This window comes from Vanellus vanellus (genome assembly GCF_965231255.1).
Source record: "Vanellus vanellus genome assembly, chromosome: 17".
Lineage (NCBI taxonomy): Eukaryota > Metazoa > Chordata > Aves > Charadriiformes > Charadriidae > Vanellus > Vanellus vanellus.
Genome location: NC_138922.1, coordinates 7,758,367 through 7,780,401, shown reverse-complemented (window position 1 = coordinate 7,780,401; position 22,035 = coordinate 7,758,367). Strand labels below are relative to the sequence as shown.

Below are 22,035 nucleotides of genomic sequence, written 5' to 3'. Positions count from 1 at the left end.
TACACCCCCTTGCACCAAACCCCCCTTGGACTTGTCCTGTGAGGACAGGCTGAGAGAGCTGGGGTTGTTCAGCCTGGAGAAGAGAAGGCTCCGGGAAGACCTTATAGCAGCCTTTAAGTACTAAAAGGGGGCCTACAGGAAAGACAGGGACAAACTTTTTAGCAGGGTTTGCTGCAATAGGACAAGGGATAATGGCTTTAAACTAAAAGGGGGAAGATTTAGATTAGATAAAGAAGACATTTTTTACGTTGAGGGTGGTGAAACCCTGGCCCAGGTTGCCCAGAGAGGTGGCAGATGCCCCGTCCCTGGAAACATTCAAGGTCAGGTTGGACAGGGCTCTGAGCAACCCGATCTAGTTGAAGATGTCCCTGCGCATTGCAGGGGGGTTGGACTAGATGACCTTTAAAGGTCCCTTCCAACACAAACCGTTCTATGATTCTATTCTATGATTCTAAACTCCACACTAGCAAGTAGGAGAAAGGCCACCCTTGTTCCCTTAAGCTGAAAAGCAAGTACCAAAATCCCAAGTCTTTTCTGAACTTACTTGTATCTAACAGACACATTTCCTCCCCGGAACTCTACAAATCCTCAATTTTAAGCTCCTTCCACCCTTCAGAAAGAAACACAAGAGTTTGCCCTCAAAAATAAGAGAGAAGTAAGTGTGCATCAAAAGCACTGATTTCTCCTCAGGGTGCAACACAGGGAGGACATAGAGGCAGAGGAAGAGCTAGTGAAGACACAACGCTAAGGTAAAGCAGTGGGGCAGTTTGTATGGGGTTTCCCTTTCCACAGCCCCACTAGGGAGCTTAGAAACACCCCCACCTTGAAGAGCAACCCATCCAAACCCACCGAGGCAGAGAAGGCACTGACATCCCCACTGACAGGTCCTGAGGAGTCACCGAAAATCCCATGGCAAGGCCAGGACACCCTCCGCATCCCAACCGGCGCTGGAGCAAGCCTTGATCCTTGCTGACCTCCCCGGGGGCGCAGGGACTCAGCCGGAGGCATCACGGCGGGGGGACCGCGGGGAGGCTCCCTCCACTTTGCCCTCCCCGAACCCCGCTCCGCTGTCCGCGGCAGGGCTGGGCGGGGACGAGGAGGAGGAGGAGGAGGAGGAGGAGGAGAAGGAGGCCGGTCTCGCCTCGCCTCCCCCTTCCCTCTCGCCGGGTTTCCTTGCAGCATTTCCATGCTAGAGGTCTCCACCGAGCTGCGGAGAGAGGATCTGCCTGGCTGCGCCGGGCCCTCTTCCTTCCTTTGTGCATCCCCCAGCCCCGTACAAGCCGTGCCCCCCCCCCCCGCTCCCCCGCCCCGGCCGCCACGTCCCCGCTTCATCTCCCCCCACCGGAGCATCCCCCGGCCCTGGCGGCAGGAGGAAGCCGCCCCCCCCGGGCAGGCAGAGCCGGGGCAGCGGCGAAGCGCCGGGTGCCACGTCGTGCCATCCTCCCCTTCCCGGCCCGGCCGGGGCACCGAGGCCGCATCCCCGCCCGCATCCCTGCATCCATCCCCGGCTCCGCGTTTTCGGCGGCGGCGGGGTTCCCTTTGACGGATGCTTCGCGTCTCCCCGGACCGCTGGTGCTAAATGCTGAGCGCCGACAGGATGGAGGAGTTTCAGAGCGAGGAAGAGGAGCCCTGGTACGACCAGCAAGACCTGGAGCAGGGTAAGGATGGGGGCACCCCGCAAGATGCCAGGGATGGTGGGCCAGGGGGATGCGGAGGCAGAGAAAGGGGGGAAATCCTGGGTGCAGGAGGGTGGGATACTTTCTATCACCACTCACATTTGCTTGGCAAAGCCAGCGCCTCATCCTGCGGCGGCACCTCTGTGGAAATCTTGGCTCTGCTGCTCCAAACCACTGTCCTGGCTGTGGAAAGTTTAAACCCAATGAATAGAAGCAGGGAGCCCAAATCTGTCCTGAGCACCAAGCGGGTAAAAAATTTGATGTTACGTCCACAGGGAACCTGGTTCCCCAAAAAACTTGCTGCAGGCAGAATCAAACATGGGTAGTTATGACATTGCTTTCATCTCAGAGCAGTTGCAGGTAGAGTTAGCGGGCACACTAGTTAGAAATTAATACATCAGAAATAATGTGTTGCTAAGCTGAGGATGCTGAAAGTGTCTCTCAAAAGCTTTTGCTGTCCAAACCCAAATCCAAAGGGATCTTCAGCTTCTAAGTCACCTAATTACTTCTGGAGATTTTTCCAATCAGTCATAAAAGCAAGAGAAATTGGGAAGGAGAAAAAAAAAAATCAAGGCCAAGTTTCAAACAGCAAAAATAGCCTTGTTAGAGGATAAACGTTCACTTGTACAGTTTGTTTTGAAGTAACTGTACCTATGTTTGCACTAGTTCTATGTAATATGTAATATTTATCCTAAGGCTGGACAGTGGCTGTGGGTATTTGGGGCTTTTCTTTTTTTAAAAAAAAAAATTATTTTGCTTATCGTAATATTTTGAGTCAACACGCAGTAAGTAAATAACTGGAAGAAGTCCTGTTTCAGGCCAGTGGCCCAGGAATGAACTGAATTGATTTGTCAATGTGCAGGGAAAATCATCCCTACCTAAATATGGTACCCCTTGGACACATTGCACTATAGGTATGGTATAGCTATACATTTGTTTTAGCCAGCTGACTGTCAGCAGGGACACGCGGTCCAGCTGCAGTGCCTCTGCCCACCGTCGCTCCAGCACATTATGTCATGATTTAAAGTTTACACAACTTCAGCTGCAGGGCAGAGGCCCAGCAAGGAATGATAACCAACCCCCCAGGGATTGTTGCAGCTGTTTTTTAACCCCAGTTTCTTGGTTAACAGGAAGTATCAATAGCGAGATACTGGGCCCCGTTCTTTGAAACACAATGCTCAAATTAAGCCAGGGCAGAGCATGGAGATGGAGCTATCAGCTGAATAAACAGTGCAGCCTTTGAATGCTCAGAAATTCACATTTCTGCGTGACGTCTTCCCATGGCTTACAAGGGGCCTGGGCACTGGTCCAGGGGCAGGATGCAGGCTGAGGAAGAGCAGAAGTACAGATGAATATAGGGAGTGTCAAACAACACCGGACCAACAGATTTTTACCCTAACGCTGTCCCTGGTGTCAGGTTCATGAGTCAGCACTGGCACTGTACAACTGGCTCACAACAATAAAAACCACCTTTCTGAATCAGGCCAGGTTCCCAGCTCTGTCCCAGCAGTGCAAATGCAGAATAACTGCCTTCGGATGACTGATGCTGGCGGTAGACTCCACCTTTGAGCACATACGCGACTGAAGGAAAACACAGACCCAAAACAAAGCCCAGCTGTGGGGTTTGCAGCCTCCTGTACGAATGGGGGCTGCACAGGCTCGCACGAACTCAGGAGGAGAGATGGGGAAAGCTTTAACTAAAATCAGCCAACTGGAAAGGTCCTACGGGGTAATTACAATCGTAATTAATTTGCATGGTGCACAAAGCATCATGAAGGACAGTGCTGGACTTTGTCCACATACAGTGCGCCTTTGCATTACAGCCATAGCAGTATTCAGAGGTCTTTGGTGACGGCACATCCGCGGAGCTGTTGGTTTGGAAATGGGGGGTGGAAGTACGGTGGGAGACGTCCAGCATAGCACAGTGTCAGGGGCCGGCATTACTAAGAGGATCGGCATGCCAACAGCCCGAGGTCGCGCAGAAACCCACGCCTGGCAGCAGCGCCAGGACAAAAGCATAGGCTTAAAGACTGTTCCTTAGGAGCCGGGGTGGGAGAAACAAGAAGCAACCCAAGCGAGGAGAAGGTTCTTCTGTGAACCAGTTGGTTGCTGGGCCTTTATCGTCATTTCACAGCATCATCAAATATTTATTACATTTACATCCAAAACTGTTTGCTAAGCAACGGATGGCTTAACTGGGAGCTCTGTGATGATTATGTTAATTAACCATTTTAGCACCACAGAGGAAATCGTGCCTCTAGCTCCACTCCGAGCACCTGTTACTTTCTTCCCCATCCTCCACACAGCTTGGGCTTGCTGAAATAACTATTTTTTTCAAGAAAATATGCCCAAATCACTCTTCCCCCCCCCCCCCCGAAGTGCCCATGGCAACTGACTGCATTGACCACTTGCCTTGGAGAGAGCACGATCTGGTCCCCAGCTTCAAGGCCCTTCCAGCCTCATTCAACCGAAGCTGATGCCTTCCAGATTCCCTCACCCGTTCCCCAGTGTGCTGTAAGTCTGCGTGGTTCAAGGCGTTGTACCGAGACACCTTAGCACATAGAAGCAGAGACACAACTCCCAGCTAGGAGACTTAATGACAAGGAAACAGTCGTGGTGTCCTCTGAGGTGTTTAATTCTTACGACGATCCCTCTGAGAAGGCTTTCTGATTTGAAGAAAGTGTTAAAAATGGAGCTCCGATTACTTGGTAGCATGGCTTTGCTTATTGCTAGGCTTTCTAAGCATGAAGCAGTCAGCACTGCTTTAGATTAGCCACAGCCTCACCTTCTGTGGGCTGGGGAATCTGTGCCTCTAAGCGTTAAAACCAGAACACAGTGATGGTGAACCTTTTTCCAGCCATTGGGAACTGATGATGTGGCTACAGTTGCATCATACCCTGTGCACAGGGTGTACGTGCAGCCAGATCCCAAGAGAATGAACGAGCTAAAATTAGAGAGTCTGAGCTGGGGATAAGTGGGGACACCTTTTCTGTTCATCAGAAGCATTTGTGTTCAGAACAGCTGCGTGCCAACTCAGTCACATCTGGATCCAAACAGAGCAGAGACCAGAGGCAGCAGCTATCTCTGCCAGCTACTTCCAGCCGTCAGCTCCCCCACAGCAGTCTCCCAAGAAAAGTCCTCCTCGCAGTCACCCCACTGCATTCCCTGATCTTCCCAGCCTCCCTATCCCCCTGCCAGCATTCGGGTCTAAGCCAAAGAGCAGAGTGCAGCCCAAGAGGAGGGCTCTCAAAGCCACCTTTGCGGTCCCTGGAGCCTAAATACGATCTAAGTGCTGGGGCAATTCCTCCCATGTAAATAAAATGGCCTCATGCTGCTGTGAGTTATCCAGCAGGACCAGAGGCAGTACAAGAACCAGCATATCATCTCATTGCCACTGCGAGACCGATAGTCCTCTCCTCCTGGGCAGCCATAGAAACTTTTGGGCCAAACCATCTGCAATGCAGGCTTAGGACTTTATGGCTGTAACCTCTAAAGGTCTCTAGATTTAAGTATCTTATTTTAATTCCTCCTCCTCCTGCCAAGCATCTGATTGCTTGCATGCTAAGAAGGAAAATGACACGAGGTGCTGAGCTTGCACCACTCCCAACTCATCCGTGCAAAGACACAGGGTCACCAGCGCTCCAGTGATCATCCCCGGGCGTTGGGATGAACCCAGGGCATCAGTGCTAGCACCCGCTGGCACCCATACCCGCCTGCTTTCTGTATCACCCAGCCTACACGGGGTGGTCCATAGAGCTGCAATTCACTATTGGCTTGCCCAAAGGATTCACTGCACTGGGGAGCAGGTGGTACCCCAAATTCTGTCCCTCGTGGTGCAGTTACCCCAGCAGTCCAGCTCAGGAGACAAGCCAGCCAGCTTGCCCGTCCTCCAGGAGCACAGAGGTTAACTCGCTGTCCTTCCTCCCCAGTGGCAAGCCAGAAGGATGGAGTTTTGCCTGCAGTAGCTGAGCCACTTACTTATTTAGCAGTGCAGTACAGCAGGTAGCTTATGGAAGTGGAAAGTTTTCAGTGACTAATTGCTGAGCCGCTTGGGAATGACAAGAGGGACTAGAGAAGTCACAGAACACAAGGAAATAAGATGACAAGTTAGTTTGAGGAAGGGATGAGAGCCTCCAAATCTGAGGAGGGGAAAAAAAAAAGGAGGATGTATAGATAGATAGATGTATTTTCCTAGAATAAAAATTCCCCTGTTATGTGAAGGCAGCAAGAAAGCGGGGCATAAGAGAGCCCCACACAGCAACTTCCAGGATCTCCCTCCTGACCTCTCACAGAAATTCCTTCCTACATCTGCTGAACCCCAGGCACATAATTCCAGCTGTGGGAGGGAGCAGAATTATAGGAACTGCTGGAAGGGAAAGAAGGAGAAGCAGAGGGACGATGGGGGGGAGGAAAGAAATCAGTTTTTTCTATATTTCCCATCCTGAAACAATCAGCTAACAATGGCATTTCTCTTTGGCATTTCTCTTTGGCAAAGCTGCGTGCGAAGGATTTACGGTCTGAGTCCTGAAGGACATTCCCCCCATGGCAGCCCTGAGCCCAAGGGGCCGGGAGCCGAGGCAGCGGCCGCTAACGCCCTGCACGTGGAGGCTGTCGCCCACCCCTGCGTTTTTCAATCCTCTTTCTTTCCTGCTGTACCAGCCAGCACTGGCTGGTGACAGGGCGGATGCACTGACTCAGTGTGACAGTCAGGAACCACTTAGAGCTGTGACAGCATCAGGGTCCGATCCTCCTCCTGCTAAAAGCAGTGCCAGCGCTCAGGCTAACGCACCGCTTGCTTGCTCCCGCACACACTCCATCTCCTCTGCTAAAAAAGGCCTTTCCCAGAGCGGCACAGTGGTAAACCGCTGCCTCACCTGTGTGCTCACACCAAACACATCATTAGGGCTTCCAAAGCTTCTACTTGACACACTCAAAAACACATATGCGGGCCAAGAATTTAGGAAAATATCTCCAATACGAAATACCCTGGAGGAGCAAGACCAGATGTTACACAACTGCCGGTCTTTGCACAGCTGAGAATTTTGGAGTGATTTTATGTTAGAGTTTGTTGTTTTGGTTTTGAGGTTTTTTTTCCTCTATACTTATTTAACAAACAAACTATAAACATTCTCTCCAAGAGGTGACAGTTCTTTTAACAGTTTAAACAGCCTGTTCCTCTGCAGCCTTCTGGGAAGTGACTCCAGTTTATCCTGTGTGCAGTGCAGCTGCCCCAGCACTGCCCAGTTAACTTGTCTCCTCCCTGAAGATTTCGGTCCTTTGAGTGGACAGTATCCAGGTCCACGCTAACCTCTTCCAAATCCGCAGCTGCAGCGATGGCAGTTGGAGCTAGGACAGTCTCATGCCATCCTCCAAGTTTTCTTGGCCCACGAGCAAGTATTGAGTCCTGGGAAGGATGGGAGGTCGCAGCTGAGCGCCGGTGTCTGCAGGAGGAGGCAGAGCACAGCACATCATCTCCCCGAGCATCAGTCCTTGCGGCAGAGCTGCTCTGGGGACGCGGGTTTTGGTGTTGAACTCCTGAAAGAGGTATTGCTCTGCATCCTGCTCAGGACTAGCGATGGACATAAATAACACTATCTTGGGAGCACATCAAGTATTTCATCACCCCCTTTCCTTGCAAACTCAGCCTGGAAGGGTACAGCACTGTGTTCCTCCTGCCTAGCTCCACGAATGGCACCCTGAGGTCAGGACCTCTTTCCCACGCAGGCAGCATCTCCAGCCAGTACCAACAGCCAGGCACAAGGCAGCCAGGCTGTGTGTGAGCTTAGCACCTGGAGGAAAGGGGCTTCAGAGCATTTTCCAGCAGTGGGTGGGAAGGGAGCAGTATTGGGGCAGCAGTGTGCAAGATGACATACTCTAAAGCCAGGCAGAGGGGCTGCTAGAGAAGGGGCGGGCATGTTTTTGGTGTTGCTGCAGAGGGTCAGGCTGGTTTCTGCATTTAGCTGTACCACCTGGCTGCGAAGAAGGATCTTCTCTGTACCTACACACCTCTGGCACATGAGAATCATAGAATTGTCTAGGTTGGAAGGGATCTTTAAGATCATGGAGTCCAACCATTAACCTCATGCTGCCAAAACCACCACTAAATCATGTCCCTCAGCACCATGTCTACCCGTCTTTTAAATACCTCCAAGAGATGGCGATTCAACCACATTCCTGGGCAGCCTGTTCCAATGCTTGATAACCCTTTCAATGAAGAAATTTTTCCTAATATCCATCCTAAACCTCCCCTGGCGCAACTTGAGGCCGTTTCCTCTTGTTCTATCAGAAGTAGCAGACAGCAGTAACCGACAGCCACAGTGCTGGTGGTGGTCTTGGAGGCTGCCACAGGTGGCAGTTGTGCTGGAACTTGGTTGCTCCTGGAGAGACGAAACCACTCAGGATCAGCGGTCCCTCATGCCTCCCCCCAGCAAGAGGACAGCAAGGGCGGACGAGTTGGCTGGCAATGGCTCAGAGTAGGAGAATATGTTGTGTGAGCACGAGCAGGGCTGGAGAGCTGACATGGTTGTGGCAGCCCATCGCTGTGGGCACCGTGCTCTGCGTGCTGCACACTGACCTGTCCTTCGCAGGTCACCTCTGCCTGGGGCTCCGCACACACACGTGCGCAGTACTATGGTACAGCAGCAGCAACACACACGTAACGTCCCCCTGGAGCTAATCCTTCTTGTCCTGGGTCAGTTACAACCCCCTGGGGAGATGAGATTCCCACATGGCACTCAATCCACGTGTCTGTGTCTTTAGCTTTTACGGAGTAAAAACCTCTTTTCACAGTTTGCATCCCAACATAATTAATTAGTTAGAGCTTTGCTGCCCAGAGGAGAGGAGCATGCAGCAAAGCACTGGCTGCCTTTCCCCCTCCTCTTTCCTCACTTCTTCTCCCAAACAACTCTACTTGTATGTATTTATTTAGGACACTTTCTGATCCAGGTGCACTATCAGAGCCTCCCAGCCACCAATCACCAGCTCTTTGAAACCATTTTAGCCGACAAGGCAAACACAGGCACCGAGGCTGTTTAGATAAGAGAACAGCAGGGAAAGATGCAGATGGGGCCCCAACGATGGTCTAATAACATACTCCGTGTTATCGTGCTCTAACAACTTGGCAAAACGCACATTGATTACCGTGAGCACAGGGATGGGACTGCTGTGTATGTGTTTGTATAGACCCATACAGCTTATAAGCAGAGGTAACCATCTTAAGTCTCAAATGTGAGCATACAAAGGAGGCTTTGGGGCACAGAATGTTAGAGGGCAGAAATAAAAAGGTGAGCATCAATTAAATAATAATAAAAAAAAAAAACAACTGATGAGCATCCGAGAATAATAATAATAATAATAAAAGTTGATAGAAAGGAAATACTGAATAGCACTGAGAAATACAGAAGGCCAGAAAGGGAGCAGCAGGGGCTGAGAAGGTGGGCGGGCTTCCCTGCAGCACAGCACGGTACGGACAGTGCACCTCTGAGCCCCTCGCCGGGGTTTTCCACTCGTTGGTGGTGCCACTTTTGCTCAGGGGACTTGAGACAGCACAGGGGGCTGCTCTCATTGCACTGTGCTTGCCTCGACCGCCTGCGAACCGCATCTCTCCACCACCACCACCAGAGCTCCCCTCCCCTACCCGGAAAGCCTGCAGAGCCAAAGGCAGCCCAGGGGTACGTCACAGATTACACGAGAGAAAGAAAAAGGAAAGAAAAGGAAGAAAAAGAGCAAGCAGGAAATCCAGCAAATCTCATTAGGCTAACAGAAATGCCCGTGCGCTGAGCCCAGCTAGAGCCACGGTTCGAAACGAGGAGGGGAAGAGGGAGGATGGGGCTGTGCTGCCAGGGGCTCCAGGCGCTGCCCGTGCCTGCGCTCACCCAGCCTGGCAGGGACGCCTTTCCCCCGGGCTGCACTGGGCTGCTCTGCAAAGCAAACCCTGCCTCCTTGCTACACCTGATCACACCAAAACAGCAGGTCCCCACAAAAAACACACAGAACATCAAGCGCAAAGCTGATTTGGGTAAGAATGTCCAAGTTATGCCAGTGTAAAAGGGATGGAGAATCCACGCCTCAGCAGTAACACTGGTGGCTCTCTGAAAGCTCTGCCTGGCCATGGGAAACGCTATCATCTGTGGAATGGGCATTCCGCATCCAGCCATGCCTGCAGGTTGTTTGCGAGATGCTGTCAGATGGCACTTGCTTCTCTGCACCCCAGCATGTTCCGTTGCACAGGCTTATAAGGGCTAAGAACACAGATTGCCTCCATCACCTGCCATGGAGCAGCACTAAGTGATATACAAAAGCTGATCTTCATTGTAATATACCCAGACAGCACAATCCCTTGCACCTAAGAAGAAAAATAAATGAGTAGCAAGTATACCCTACCCTGGGGTAAACCAGCACAGCATCATTTATTTAGCTTTTGAAAGGGATAATTGCACCTACCCTTGATTCTAAGTACCCGTGTGTAATGGAGCAGACAGCAAATGCAATTAAATTAAACGTCAACAGCATTAAACATCAGTTCTTAACTCTCAACATACCCCATCCATCAGCTAACAACCACCCTGAACTTCCTCCAGAGACCTCCACACCAGAGCTCTGCTCGCTGCTCCTCCCCACACTTCAGCAGGTGAATTCACCACCTGCAGCGGCCCTTGCTGTAGACCCAACCCCAAACCTTTAGGAAGGGACAAATAATTCCTTAACAGCTGCCTAGCTGAAAAGAACCTGCACGAATACGCACCATAAACCCCTGCTTTTTAGCTCTATGAGCCAGAGGGCTTCTAACACCCCATTATGAGCCTGCCTGCCTTGCAGAATGGGAAGATGGGTGGGTTATCTGAAGGTGAGGAGCAGAGGCATGTTCTCTCACAGCCTAAGCACATGAATCCCTCGATGCAAGAGAGACAATGGGGGAAAGTCCAAAGCGGCTGCTCCAGATGGTGGCTTCCTCCAGAAAGCTGTATTTATGAGGACCATCTGAATAGGTACCAGATCATCACTGTGCCAAGAGCAGCCGAAACCTCCCCTGCCCAGCACCAGCCTTACGCTCCCCCACAGCCACAACCAGGAGATGCTGCAGAGAAAGAAACCCTTCTGAGAGCGGGCTGTGGCAAAGACCGCTCTGCCCAAACAGATGCAGGCCAGCATCGGGAAGGGCAGAAACTGCTCCAAACCCTCTTTGTGCCTCGTTGCGAGCTGCAGCGAAGGCCGGGGTGGCCAGGAAGCGCTCGGCTCGGCAGCAGCCCTGTGTAGTGCACATCTGCCTGATCCAGCACTGCCACGGGATGCTGCAGCAGGGGAACACCCCGCAGCTCGTTCCTCAGCCTCTTTCAGTCAAAGACAACCTGCTACAGCTTTTGGATCAGTTGGTTTTTTTGTTTTTTTTTTCCTCCAAGTTTCCCCAGTGACACAGAGCTAGCAGAATTATCGCTGGGCTGATGACGATCTCTGCCGCTCCAGGATGGCTGCCTCCTTGATGTGCTCTGGCCACGCTCCCCTGTACCGAGCGCTGCTTGGATTCAACTCCCGCTCCCTTCCCACCATATGGTCTCTCTTCTCTTCCCCTCCCTCCTTGCTCAGGCGCCTTTCCCGCGGAAGCTTGCAGGGAAACGCAGCCTACGTCCCTCCCTCCGCTTTGCTCTGTAGGCGCAGCTCTTTGTTTGGGGACGCGGGGTGTCTCCTTGGCTGGTGTTAATTAGAAGGGTCACATCAGTGCTTGCGGTACTGAGAGCCAGAGGGTATGGAGGTGGTGTTGCCCAGGACAGTTTGCATCTGCAGTCCTCTCCCAAATAGGATTTGTGCAACATTGGGCTCCCCAATTTTTAGGTTGAATGTTGGCTATTTCACAGCGGTGCCGTCCGCGCAGGCAGTGCTGCAGAGGGACCGGGAACATCGAGTGGACACACAGCACAGCTGCTCCCCATCACTTTATTTCTCCTTCTGTGTTGAGAGGAGAGGGGGAAGGGAGGCATCAGCTTATCTGCTAAATTAGGGCAAGTCCTACAGCACTGGCTGGCTGATCTGACGGCAGAGAAGCAAAGAGGAATATAAAAAATTGTGGGAAACCACAGTGTTATGCAGAGAGAATCTCCAAATTCCTAAATAGTTCTTTCCCCCCCACCCCAAACAACTTACTGAAAAACTCACATTCAGGTTTCTGAGGTCTCAATGGTGTGTGCCCAGAGCCCATGCAGAGCCACAATTAGTGCAAAAATCAAGAGGGATCGAGTCTAAAGATGACATTAAAGCACTTCCACGCAGCATCTTCTCCCTCCCAACAGTCCCACAGCCCTGGGGGAGACCAACAGGTGGGGAAGAGGACCCAGGCGCGAGGAGGATGGATGAGACGGGATTACCGAGGATGCTCTGGCTGGCAGGCAGAGAATGAATGAGTGTGTGCGTGACGACGGCTGAGGCAGTTAAAAGACACTAAAAGTACCAACTCCCCCGTGTCCTTCAAGCCTGGAGTCTCCCAGGCCCTTACGCTCAAAATGGAAACGAAGAATCAATTTCCTCCTCAGAGCTCAGCCCCGTTCTTTCCTCTTTCCCACTCGTCCCCAAACGCTGCCCATTTCCCCCATTAAATTATTGCTGACAGAGCCCTTTAAATTACAACCCAGGATCTTGCGCTGCCTAATCCACTTAACTCAACCCCAGCTGATTAAATTGGATGCCATATGGTGGGAGAGCACTGGTGTAATCCGCAGGGACGGGGACACACTTGACTCATTACCTGGAGTGCAGCGCGGAGCCCTCTCGCTACACGCCTCTGTGCCGGGGCCCCGCTGGCTGCAAGGGATGCCACTTGCAAGGTGCCGGTCTCCAGCAACACCACCGGCTCCGGCAAGCTGGCGGTGCCATTAAATACAGCCCCAAGCAGCTTAAAAGCACAACTTGTCCTCCATCTCTGCTGGCATCTGGCTGTTCCCCCGTCCCCAGCTGGTGTCGCAAACACTCAGTCTCCCAAGGGCACTTTGGAAACTGGGGAGATTTGGTGCTTAGGAAAAAAAAAAATAAAATAGGTGGAGGAGATCTGTCCATGGGGAAGCGTGCCAATATCTTGATTGCATTGATAGCCGGGATTGCAGCCCTCAGACCAGGTCACTGTGCAATAACGAGGATTATAATTAAAAAGGTCACAGCCTAGAATAACACCCTGCAATGCAGGCCACAGCTGGAGAGCACATTCCCATGGTAAAGAGGAGATTCGAGGACACACTGAGCAGCTGTTGGCTGGACCACATCTGGGGAGCCGCTCCTCGGGCACTGCTTAGGGCCACACAGAAAGGAACACAGCCATCACCCAAATGAATAACATATCAGCACTTCCCCCAGCGCACTGTTATCCGTCAGGAAAGCCCACCCCAAGCACTGACAGCCTTCCTCCCGGCGAGCACTCGTGTCCCAGAGGTCGGTGTGAGCCTCATTTTGTGAGATGCCGTTCGAAGTAAGAGAGATCAGTGATTTTCCCAGGCTCAGAATACCTCCTGAGGCATCCTGGTTCCCCTTCTTCTTGTCCCAGTGACCAAGTATCACTCTTTCCCAATCAACTGCATAGCCAAATTAACTGCTGGAAGAAGTTATAGCTGCTCTCAGCCCTGGCAGAACCTTTGCAAAACACATCATTAGCTGCAGACTGGAGAGAAACGTTACGACAGGCTGAGAAAATGCCAGGGCAGGAGACCCAGGTCCCCTCACACACTGCAGGTTTGCCACTCTGTAATTATCTAAACCTGCACGATAACTATACAGGAGAGAGAAATAACACCCATCAGGATCTGTTTCCTTACCTTTTAGAAGGCTTAAGGTCAGATTTTGAGTCTGCAACTGTAAGAGCAAGAAACTCACCTCTAAAAGCACCGGGAAAACCAGGAACCCACAGGAGGGGTCAGGCTTTAAGAAGACAACCAATTTCTGTGAAAGCAAGGGGTTGTTAACAGGGCCAGCTGTGCCATCCCGGGCCCACAAACACCATCAGCTGAGGTGCTCAAGCTTTGGCTGATACAGGACTCATCGGGTCCTGGGGCTTTTTCTTTACCCAGGAAGCAGAAAACCCAGTATTTTAAGCCGGCCACACTGTCAACATCTATTTTTCCATACAATTCTCCTAAAGTCCAACTATTTCAGTAGCTTCCTAAGGGCGTTTGGAGGTGGCAGAGAGTGAATACAAAGCGGTTTGTCCTCACCCTGGAGCTGCCCCAAGGAAAGAGCCGTGGACGCGGCCAACGCAGCGCTGCCTGGGCGGCACGTGCGGGAGGTGCTTCCAGCCCCCTCGGGCCACGCGTGGTTTTATTACTCATGTCAGTCTATTAGCAAGTGATGGATAGAGGCTGACGGGGGAAGGGAAGGCATGGCACTCCCTTCATTAGATAATTTCCAGAGCATCCCCAAGGCCCTGCAGGGCTTTACCAACCCTCGCTCTCATCCTGACACATGCTGAGTCCCTCTAAGCCCCACGGGTCTTGGCAGTAGGGGATGGAAGTGCGGAACACCTTGCCACAGCCAAGCCCCATGGGCCTGATCCTGCCTATGCAGCACATAGTGCGGCACACAAGGGTTATACAGCCACCCGGGCACCAAATCCTCATTGCGTGGAGGAACTGCAAATGTTCTGAGCTTAGCCTCCCCTTGCTCCTGCAGCCCAGCAAGACGAAGGAGGCCAGATCCTGTACGTCCCATAAGCATGCATCCATGTCAAAACCTGCCAGTAAAACCAGCACTGTGCAAATGTGCCACTGTGTTTGGTGCAGTGGCATTTGGGGACCCCACCGCATCCACCAGCGGAGCTGTGGGAACTGCAGCAGCTTTGTCCCATCTGCTTTTCAGACTTGCATTTGGCCGCGGAGCTGGGGAAGACGCTGCTGGAGCGCAACAAAGAGCTGGAGGACTCCTTGCAGCAGATGTATGCCACCAACGAGGAGCAAGTGCAGGAAATCGAGGTAGGGACACAGTCGGGCCAGAGGTGGGGACGGGAACTGCTCGGCCACCGCTGTCACCTAAGGACGGTGGTGGGGAAGGGGCACTTCCAGCAATGCCAACAGCTCAGATGGCCAGGAGAGAGGAAGGGATGGGCCATAGGGGTGGGAGCTAAAGCCTATCCCAACCCTGGAGAGGATCCTCTTTCCCCACTAATTGGGATTTTCTCCCTTCTCGCATCCCTTCCCCCTCCCACCCCAGATGTGCACACCAGATTTTGGCACCAGGTTGCATCTGGGGCACGTTTGGCCTTTCCCTGCCCATCTGCCAGCCTTCACACTTGCTTCTCTTTGCTCTGCTGCTGCTTTCCTTCGATTCTAGTTATTCATAATCGCGTTTGTTCCCAGCTGGCCCCTCGGCACCCCCAAAACACAGCCCCCTTTGTTAGAGGCATAAAATAGCTCTTTCTCCAAGAGCTGCAATCTAAACCACCGTTTCAAGCATCCTTTGGGGTCAGGGCAGTGTTTCTAAGAGCCCACAGAACTAAGCTTAGAGGCTTAAACCTGCTGTGCCGGGAGGGTTTTCATCCACTGGAAAACTTTTAGGGATCTATGAATTAAAAAAGATCAGAACCCCCCTGATCTAAAAAGACACAGGGCAGAGGAGAGCTGCGAGGTCACAACAGCACACGATGGCTGCGGGGACCCGACAGCCGATGGCCGAGGAAACTGGTGGATGGATTTAGCCAGCAACCCTTCAGGAGCGCATCCACCATAGGATTTGGGATCTGCCCTCAGGTGAGGGTGAGCACTTGGGTAGATGCCCCTCTGCCAGGTTAAAATCTTGCAATGACAGACTCACAAAAAGGGGTCTTTGAACATGCAGAAGCTGCGAGTCTCCTCACATTTCACGGACTCAGAGTTTTAGCCTGAATTCCCAAGGAAACGCAGCTTCTGCAATCGATCTGACACACGATCCAGTAACCAACCGGCCAATTTCAGTCAACTTTGGTGAAGGGACACAGTCCCAGGGATATCAACTTTCTTTGGGTGCTGGGAATTAAAAAAGCAGCTGAATAGAGATTGAGGGTAGTGCCCTTCAAAGAGGGCAGGGGAAGTTCAATCTGATTTTAGACACAAAAGTATTTGCAGTGGGCAGGGGTATGAATATTTCACCTGTGCAAGAGGGTTCAACCAGGCAGAGGATAAATCAGCCACAATACAAGTTATCAGAGGAAGCAAAGGCTGTAGGAATTTCTGCCTGTGAAACAACCCGGATTTTGGATGTGGAGTCTTTCTGTTTTGCTTTTTCTTGCAGTACCTGACCAAGCAACTAGAGATGTTGCGGCAGATGAACGAACAGCATGCGAAAGTCTACGAGCAGCTGGACCTGACAGCACGGGACCTGGAGCTAGCTAACCAGAAGCTCGTGCTGGAGAGCAAGACATCCCAACAGAAGATACAGTGGTACGGCCTCCCCTCCTCCCACCGCAGCGATGCTGTACCCAAGAGACCTTCATCTCACCTTTCCCCTGCCCCAAAGCGCAGCATGTCCTTGCTGTTTAAGCCATTCTCTTATCACTCAGGTTTTGCAGCTATTTACAACACAAGCTCATCGCAACGATGCTGCTTAGCAGAGGTCAGCCACAGCGCAGACACCCCTGGGACGAGGACTGGCTAAAGGAGTGTCTGTAGCTGCCAGGAGAGAGGCACAGCAGCCTCTCCTCCTCCTCCTCCTCCTCCTCAGATGCGTTTGCTTGAAGGAGAGGCACATAATCATATCGCGGAGGTCCCCAGCACACAGCCCAGCAGAAACCCTAGGCACAGATCCAGCATTTAGCGAAACCCTGGCTAGCCCATGCTGAAACACCAGTCTGTCAATAACAATTTCTTTCCTAAAACAGGCTCATGATCAAGGTCATCCCTGGAAACAACAGACCAAGCCGTGTCCTTGCGATGCGGCATCTTTTGCAAACAACTGTGCAGAGAGGGTGTTTTTTGGAGCAGAGAGTTTTACAAACTGTGTTCACAGCCAGAACAAAACTAAAGGTCTGCCCAGTCTCTCTGTGTTTATCTCTAAAAGAGAAACAAGAGGAAGAGGGTAAATCGCTCGCCTGCTTGCTTTTAGAGCAGAGATATTCCAGGATAGTGCTTTTGCCCCAGGGGTGACTGTTTTAGCCCACTGATTTGAGGACAGAGGGTCTCAAATTAGTACGATCCCTTCCCACTGCTTCAATCCCCCACCCTGTTCTACAAGCACCCCCATCGCTCAACAGCAACCGCACAGAGCAAGACCAACCGCTGCCATGAAAAGCAAAAGCTGTCACGCTCCCAGGGCTAGAAACTGGAAGCACCTTCCATAGACTAGCTTTCTCTATAGGGAAAAAAACATCTTTCAAGGACCCGCGGTGTCTGGCTCCTCATCCGTGCTCCCTCCTCTCTCCACAGCTTGACGGAAACGATTGAGGGGCTGCAGAACCAAGTGGAGGAGCTGCAGAAGCAGGTGGAAGAAATGCGGAGCTTGGAGCAGCTCCGCATTCGGCGGGAGAAGAGGGAACGGCGCCGAACCATCCACACCTTCCCCTGCCTTAAGGAGCTATGCTCCAGCCCCAGGTACAGACCCTCGTCTTTATCAAGCCCCCCAACCTTCTCCCCCACCTCCTCTGCCCGTGAACAGGGGATGCGGTGGGTTAGCCCCCCTGGGGGTGCGCAAAACCCCACATACACGCCCCCAGAGATCTAGGCTCTGCGTCAGACCCTGAAACTCGATGCTGGAGATGAAGGGAGGACCTTCCTCTCTCCCACCCACACACCTGAGTAGGTGGCATTGGCAAAGCAGAGCCTTCATGATCTCAGCGTCAGCAATGCCTCGAATGGGGAGACATAAGTTCTTTTTCAGAGGGCAAGAATAGCTACCCAGGCGGATTGGGATGCCTCACGCAGCTGCACTGGGGCAGGGTACAGGGGCCAGGCGTTGCCTGGAGGGACTGGGACTGTCCTGGCAGGTTGGCCGGGAGCTGAGCAGGAACACTCACCAGACAGGACGCATTGCTCGAGCTCTAGATGGCTCAAACCAGCCTCTCTCAGTACAGCCCACCCAGCAACACATCATGTGAAGAGGACCATTACCTCGAGCTGCCACGCAGCATCCCTTCCCGAAGCAGCACAGCCCATTTTCCCTTTGCAGCTGCCTCCCAGCACAGGACCAGCATCTCTGGCACACTGAAACCAGCTGAGATGGTGCATTTTCCCGTGTACCCCCCGAGAGCAGCAGTCACACACCAAGACACGCCACGTGCTGCCAAACGCTGTACAAACACCTTCAGCACTATTGCACACTTGATCCTCCTTAAAACCCAGCCACTGTGTGAATTCCCTGACCTCGTGAGGGCGTTCCTTGCTCAGCTTTGTCCATAATAGAGGCTTCTTTAAATAGATAAGCAATCGATAAACTTTGTTACTGAAAGCATCCGCTGCCAGTGGATACGAACAAAAGACACTTTTACTGCAGCAGCAAAGGGGATGTTATGAGGCCATAACCTAACCCCCAGCAAAATCCACTTAATGTCTGTGTGGTTCTTTCCCCCCCTCCCCGTATCCCAGTCCCACTCTCCCCCCAGTGCCTCGGGACCTCAGTTCGGCTTGCAGCTCTGCAGTGGGCTCTGAAGGTCAGGCTGCCCTTCAGTAACTTGGAAATCTGTTCAATACCCCCCGCCACCAGTCATGCCTCCCAGGGGAAGCCACGGTGCTTGCTCTTTTCCAATCTGTTCTAACCGGATAGGATGCCATGGGCACTTCATCGAGGAGGAGGAAAATCAGATTTCCCGACAGCGATATGAGGGAAAGGGGGAGTGCTTGTTGCCGCTTCCCAGGCAATGAAGAAGGGGCAACTCTGTCAAAAGTCTCTGTCTGCCTCCCTTGCTTCTCCCACCCTCTCTGGAGCACCTCCCAGACAGCAGAACCTGTGCTTCTGGTTTTTGGCTGGGTGGGGGTTGGGGTTGTTGGCAGATGCAGTGAGTAGTTGGTGAACTCCGTGATGCAGCGAGTAGCTGATGAACTCCAGCAGGAAAAACTCAAAGCCTTCTACTTTTAGCTCAAACTGGTAGCACTTGAACATTCATCCTTGCTTCACGGCAACATTGGTGGCTTGTCCATTAACCAGATGAGCCTTTTACCTTTTAGGATTTCATTTCCCTCCTGTCTTTGATCACTGCTATCAAACAAGACTGCAGGTTCTCTGGGACAGAGCCTGGTCTCTGCGTCCAAAAGAGCCCCAGTCGTACCTTGTGGTCTCCCAGTACACAGGAGGAGCTGTATCTCACCCCATGAGCTCAGGTTACCTCCTTTTTGGGCATCAGTGGCCTTACTTACATGACAATAAGACATGAGTCCCTCATGGATTGTCACTCAGTCAGATTCTCTCAAGGGTCCTTCTTTTTCAGGTATGAGGATGCATTCCAGGTCCACAGCTCTTCCACAGAGTTCAACCAGAAGCCACTGGAGAGGGAGAATGAGCGTCTCCAAGCCATGGTGAACTCCCTGAGGTCCCAAGTCAATCAGGAGAAGCAGCGGAAGGAGAGGGTTGAGCGAGAGTACACCTCCGTTATTCAGGAGTACTCGGACCTCGAGCAGCGCGTGTGCGAGATGGAGAACTGCAAACTGCGCATCAAGGAACTGGAAGCAGAGCTCCTAGAGCTGCAACAGATGAAACAAGTCAAGAAGTATTTGCTCAGCAGAGAAGACAACTTGTCCGAGGCCCTACTTGAGCCACTGAATAACGCCCCAGAAGCAGACTACATCGACCTCTCTGAGGAGGAGGGAGGGAAAAGTCATGGGCCATCAATGACACCTTCCCCAAACCACCCTGTCCGCAAAAGCTGCAGCGACACAGCCCTCAATGCCATTGTGACCAAGGATGCCGTGAGCCGGCACGAGGGCAATTACACGCTGCACGCTAACAACGTGCGCAAACGCGGCATGTCCATCCTGAGGGAAGTGGATGAGCAGTATCACGCCTTGCTGGAGAAGTACGAAGAGCTCCTGAGCAAATGTCGGCAGCACAAGGACAGTGTGCGCCACACAGGAGTCCAAACGTCCCGGCCCATCTCTCGCGACAGCTCCTTCAGAGATTTCCGAGGAGAGGGACATGAGTTGGAAGAGCGGAAAACCATGGAGAAGACCATCAGCAAACACGTGGAGGCAGTGGACAAGCGGCTGGAGCAGAGCCAGCCCGAGTACAAGGCTCTTTTTAAGGAGATCTTCTCCCGCATCCAGAAAACAAAAGCAGATATCAATGCCACAAAGGTGAAAAACAAGAGCAGCAAATGAGTCCTGCCTCTCTGCAAACTCCCACGTGCAATCGCAACAGCCAAGTCTTCAAGTCTTCAGCCCCAGGAAACGCCACGTGGCCCCACTGCTTTGAAGGTTCGAGAGGTCTACAAGCAAGAAAGCGTCACGGAGACTCAACTCACTTTTTTAAGCTTGGGCTCTGGAGAACTCGTCGGGACAATTGTACATTGTAGTTAGAGGATTTCAGAAACTGTATGACGGATCTCTGCATGAGTTGCTGCCGCTGCCAGGTATCACAACAGCAACGTAAACCACACCATGAAAAAAGAAAACCGATCACCTCCTCCACCCTTTTCAGCTTGTCTTACAGCCCGGTTATCTGCAAGCGAAAGCCTGGATGTCCTCCAGCATCCTGCCACAGCTGGAGCACAGTGTTTCAAAGCAAAACAAAAAAGCCTTCGGAACTTCAGGGGCTGCTCCAGCACACCAGCCCAACCCTCCACTTTGGTTTTATGGCTTAGAACCTACGCTTGTACCCAAGAGACTTCCGTCACCCCTTCCCCTTCCCCAAAGGGCAGTATGTTCTTGCTGTTTAAGCCATTCTCTTATCAGTCAGGTTTTTCAGCTATTTACAATGCAAGCTCATTGCAACTGGAAAAACTTGAAGAGAAACATAAAACTGATTGTTCTGTCTTCATCTGCGTCGCTTAGTATTTCAGTCCATACTCTCCAGACTTTGTAGGCATATGGGATTTCCTTGCTTTAAATCTGCCCCAGTATTTCAGCCCAGGTGAAGCACTGTGCCTGGTAGGAACTTGATGACCAGAGCTTTCCCATAAGCTAGACAAGAAGTGCTATTACAGTATCAGAGACACGCTTTCATCTCATGGTCTGGGTACCAGCCCTCTGTGCTGTGCTCTTCAAGAGGTTGCCATTGCCCCGTTGTAGCAAACTCCTCAAATACAGCTCGCATGGGCTTGCAAAACTGACTACCAGTGACTCGCACACAAGCAGAAGGATAAAGCGTCACACTCATATGGCGTCAGGAGCTCTGGCCCTGGCAGTAGCGCCGATCACACATTGCCCCACACCTTTGCTCCGAACATCTCCCTAGTCAAGAGGACAGGTTTCAGTTTTCGGCTGAAAATAATCTTCCTTGGCTGAGATACTATCTCCAAAGGTTGTCACCTCTCATGTTCCAGTTCACTTTCCAGCACTGAAATCTCCTCGCTTTTGCTTCCACAGACATGCAAACACACAGCCAAAAGGCCACTGCAGTCTCAGGAATCACCAGTTTCCATTTTTCATGAACTAGATGTTGACCTTGAATGGTCAGACACGCGTTTTAGGCAGAGAAGCGGCATTTCATTACAGCTTAGGCAACACCCTGAGCATTGACCCACAAGAAACGAGCCGTTCAGTGTAAGCTACCTATTCTGTACCTGCCTGGAGACAAACTTCGGGCCAGAGTTGGATTCTATTTTCACCAGCTTACATCCCAAAATCTTGGGGAAATGATTGGGATTTTCGCAACACTGAGATAAATAAATGAGAATCTGGCTTTGGAGGGGCAAGACTGTTAAGATGTAATTAACCTCCAAGTCTAGGGCCTTGACATTAAGAGGAGCTACCTTTCTTTCACTTACCATGGAATTAGTGCAAAAATACCCTCCCAAAATACCTTTTTTTGTTAAGCTGAGCGCCACGGAGGTAAGTTGGCAGGAGTGCAATGCCCAAACCACACCCGCTCCAGAGGTCCCATCCTCAACCCACCCACCACCCACCACTCCGCTCTTCCATGCTCTGCATTTTCAGGTGCCCCGTGGCCCCAAACTCGAGAAACGTTAGGAGCCATACGCACGACTGTGGCTACCAGCTCTGTAACAGTATGGAGAACCTTCATGCCTTATTTATTTATAATGGAAAGCAGTTGTCTAATAAAATAAAATAAATAAAAATGAACAACAACAGCAAAAAGCATCATTGTTGATTTTCTCAGAGCTTTCACCACCCTATTAATTCAACATTTGTAGCAGGGGATATCTGAAGCAATGTTGGTTTAAGTCAGCCAATGTTTACTCTTGCAGTCATCTGTTTGCTGCAGAGGTGTGGGAAGAGGATCGCCTTCACTTTCCCTTTTAAACAATCCTGTG

At 51.7% G+C, this 22,035-nt stretch overlaps 1 protein-coding gene across 1 annotated transcript; it reads left to right on the top strand.

Annotated features, from left to right (window-relative positions):
• Positions 1–1,579: 1,579 nt before the first annotated feature.
• On the top strand, positions 1,580–20,019 carry CDR2L (cerebellar degeneration related protein 2 like; the record flags this gene model as incomplete). The annotated part of the gene is made up of 5 exons (XM_082492094.1): positions 1,580–1,658; positions 14,505–14,617; positions 15,912–16,060; positions 17,042–17,206; positions 19,036–20,019. 5 exons carry the CDS (start codon positions 1,580–1,582, stop codon positions 19,919–19,921), a joined length of 1,392 nt encoding a protein of 463 aa, XP_082348220.1. The 3' UTR covers positions 19,922–20,019.
• Positions 20,020–22,035: the final 2,016 nt, after the last annotated feature.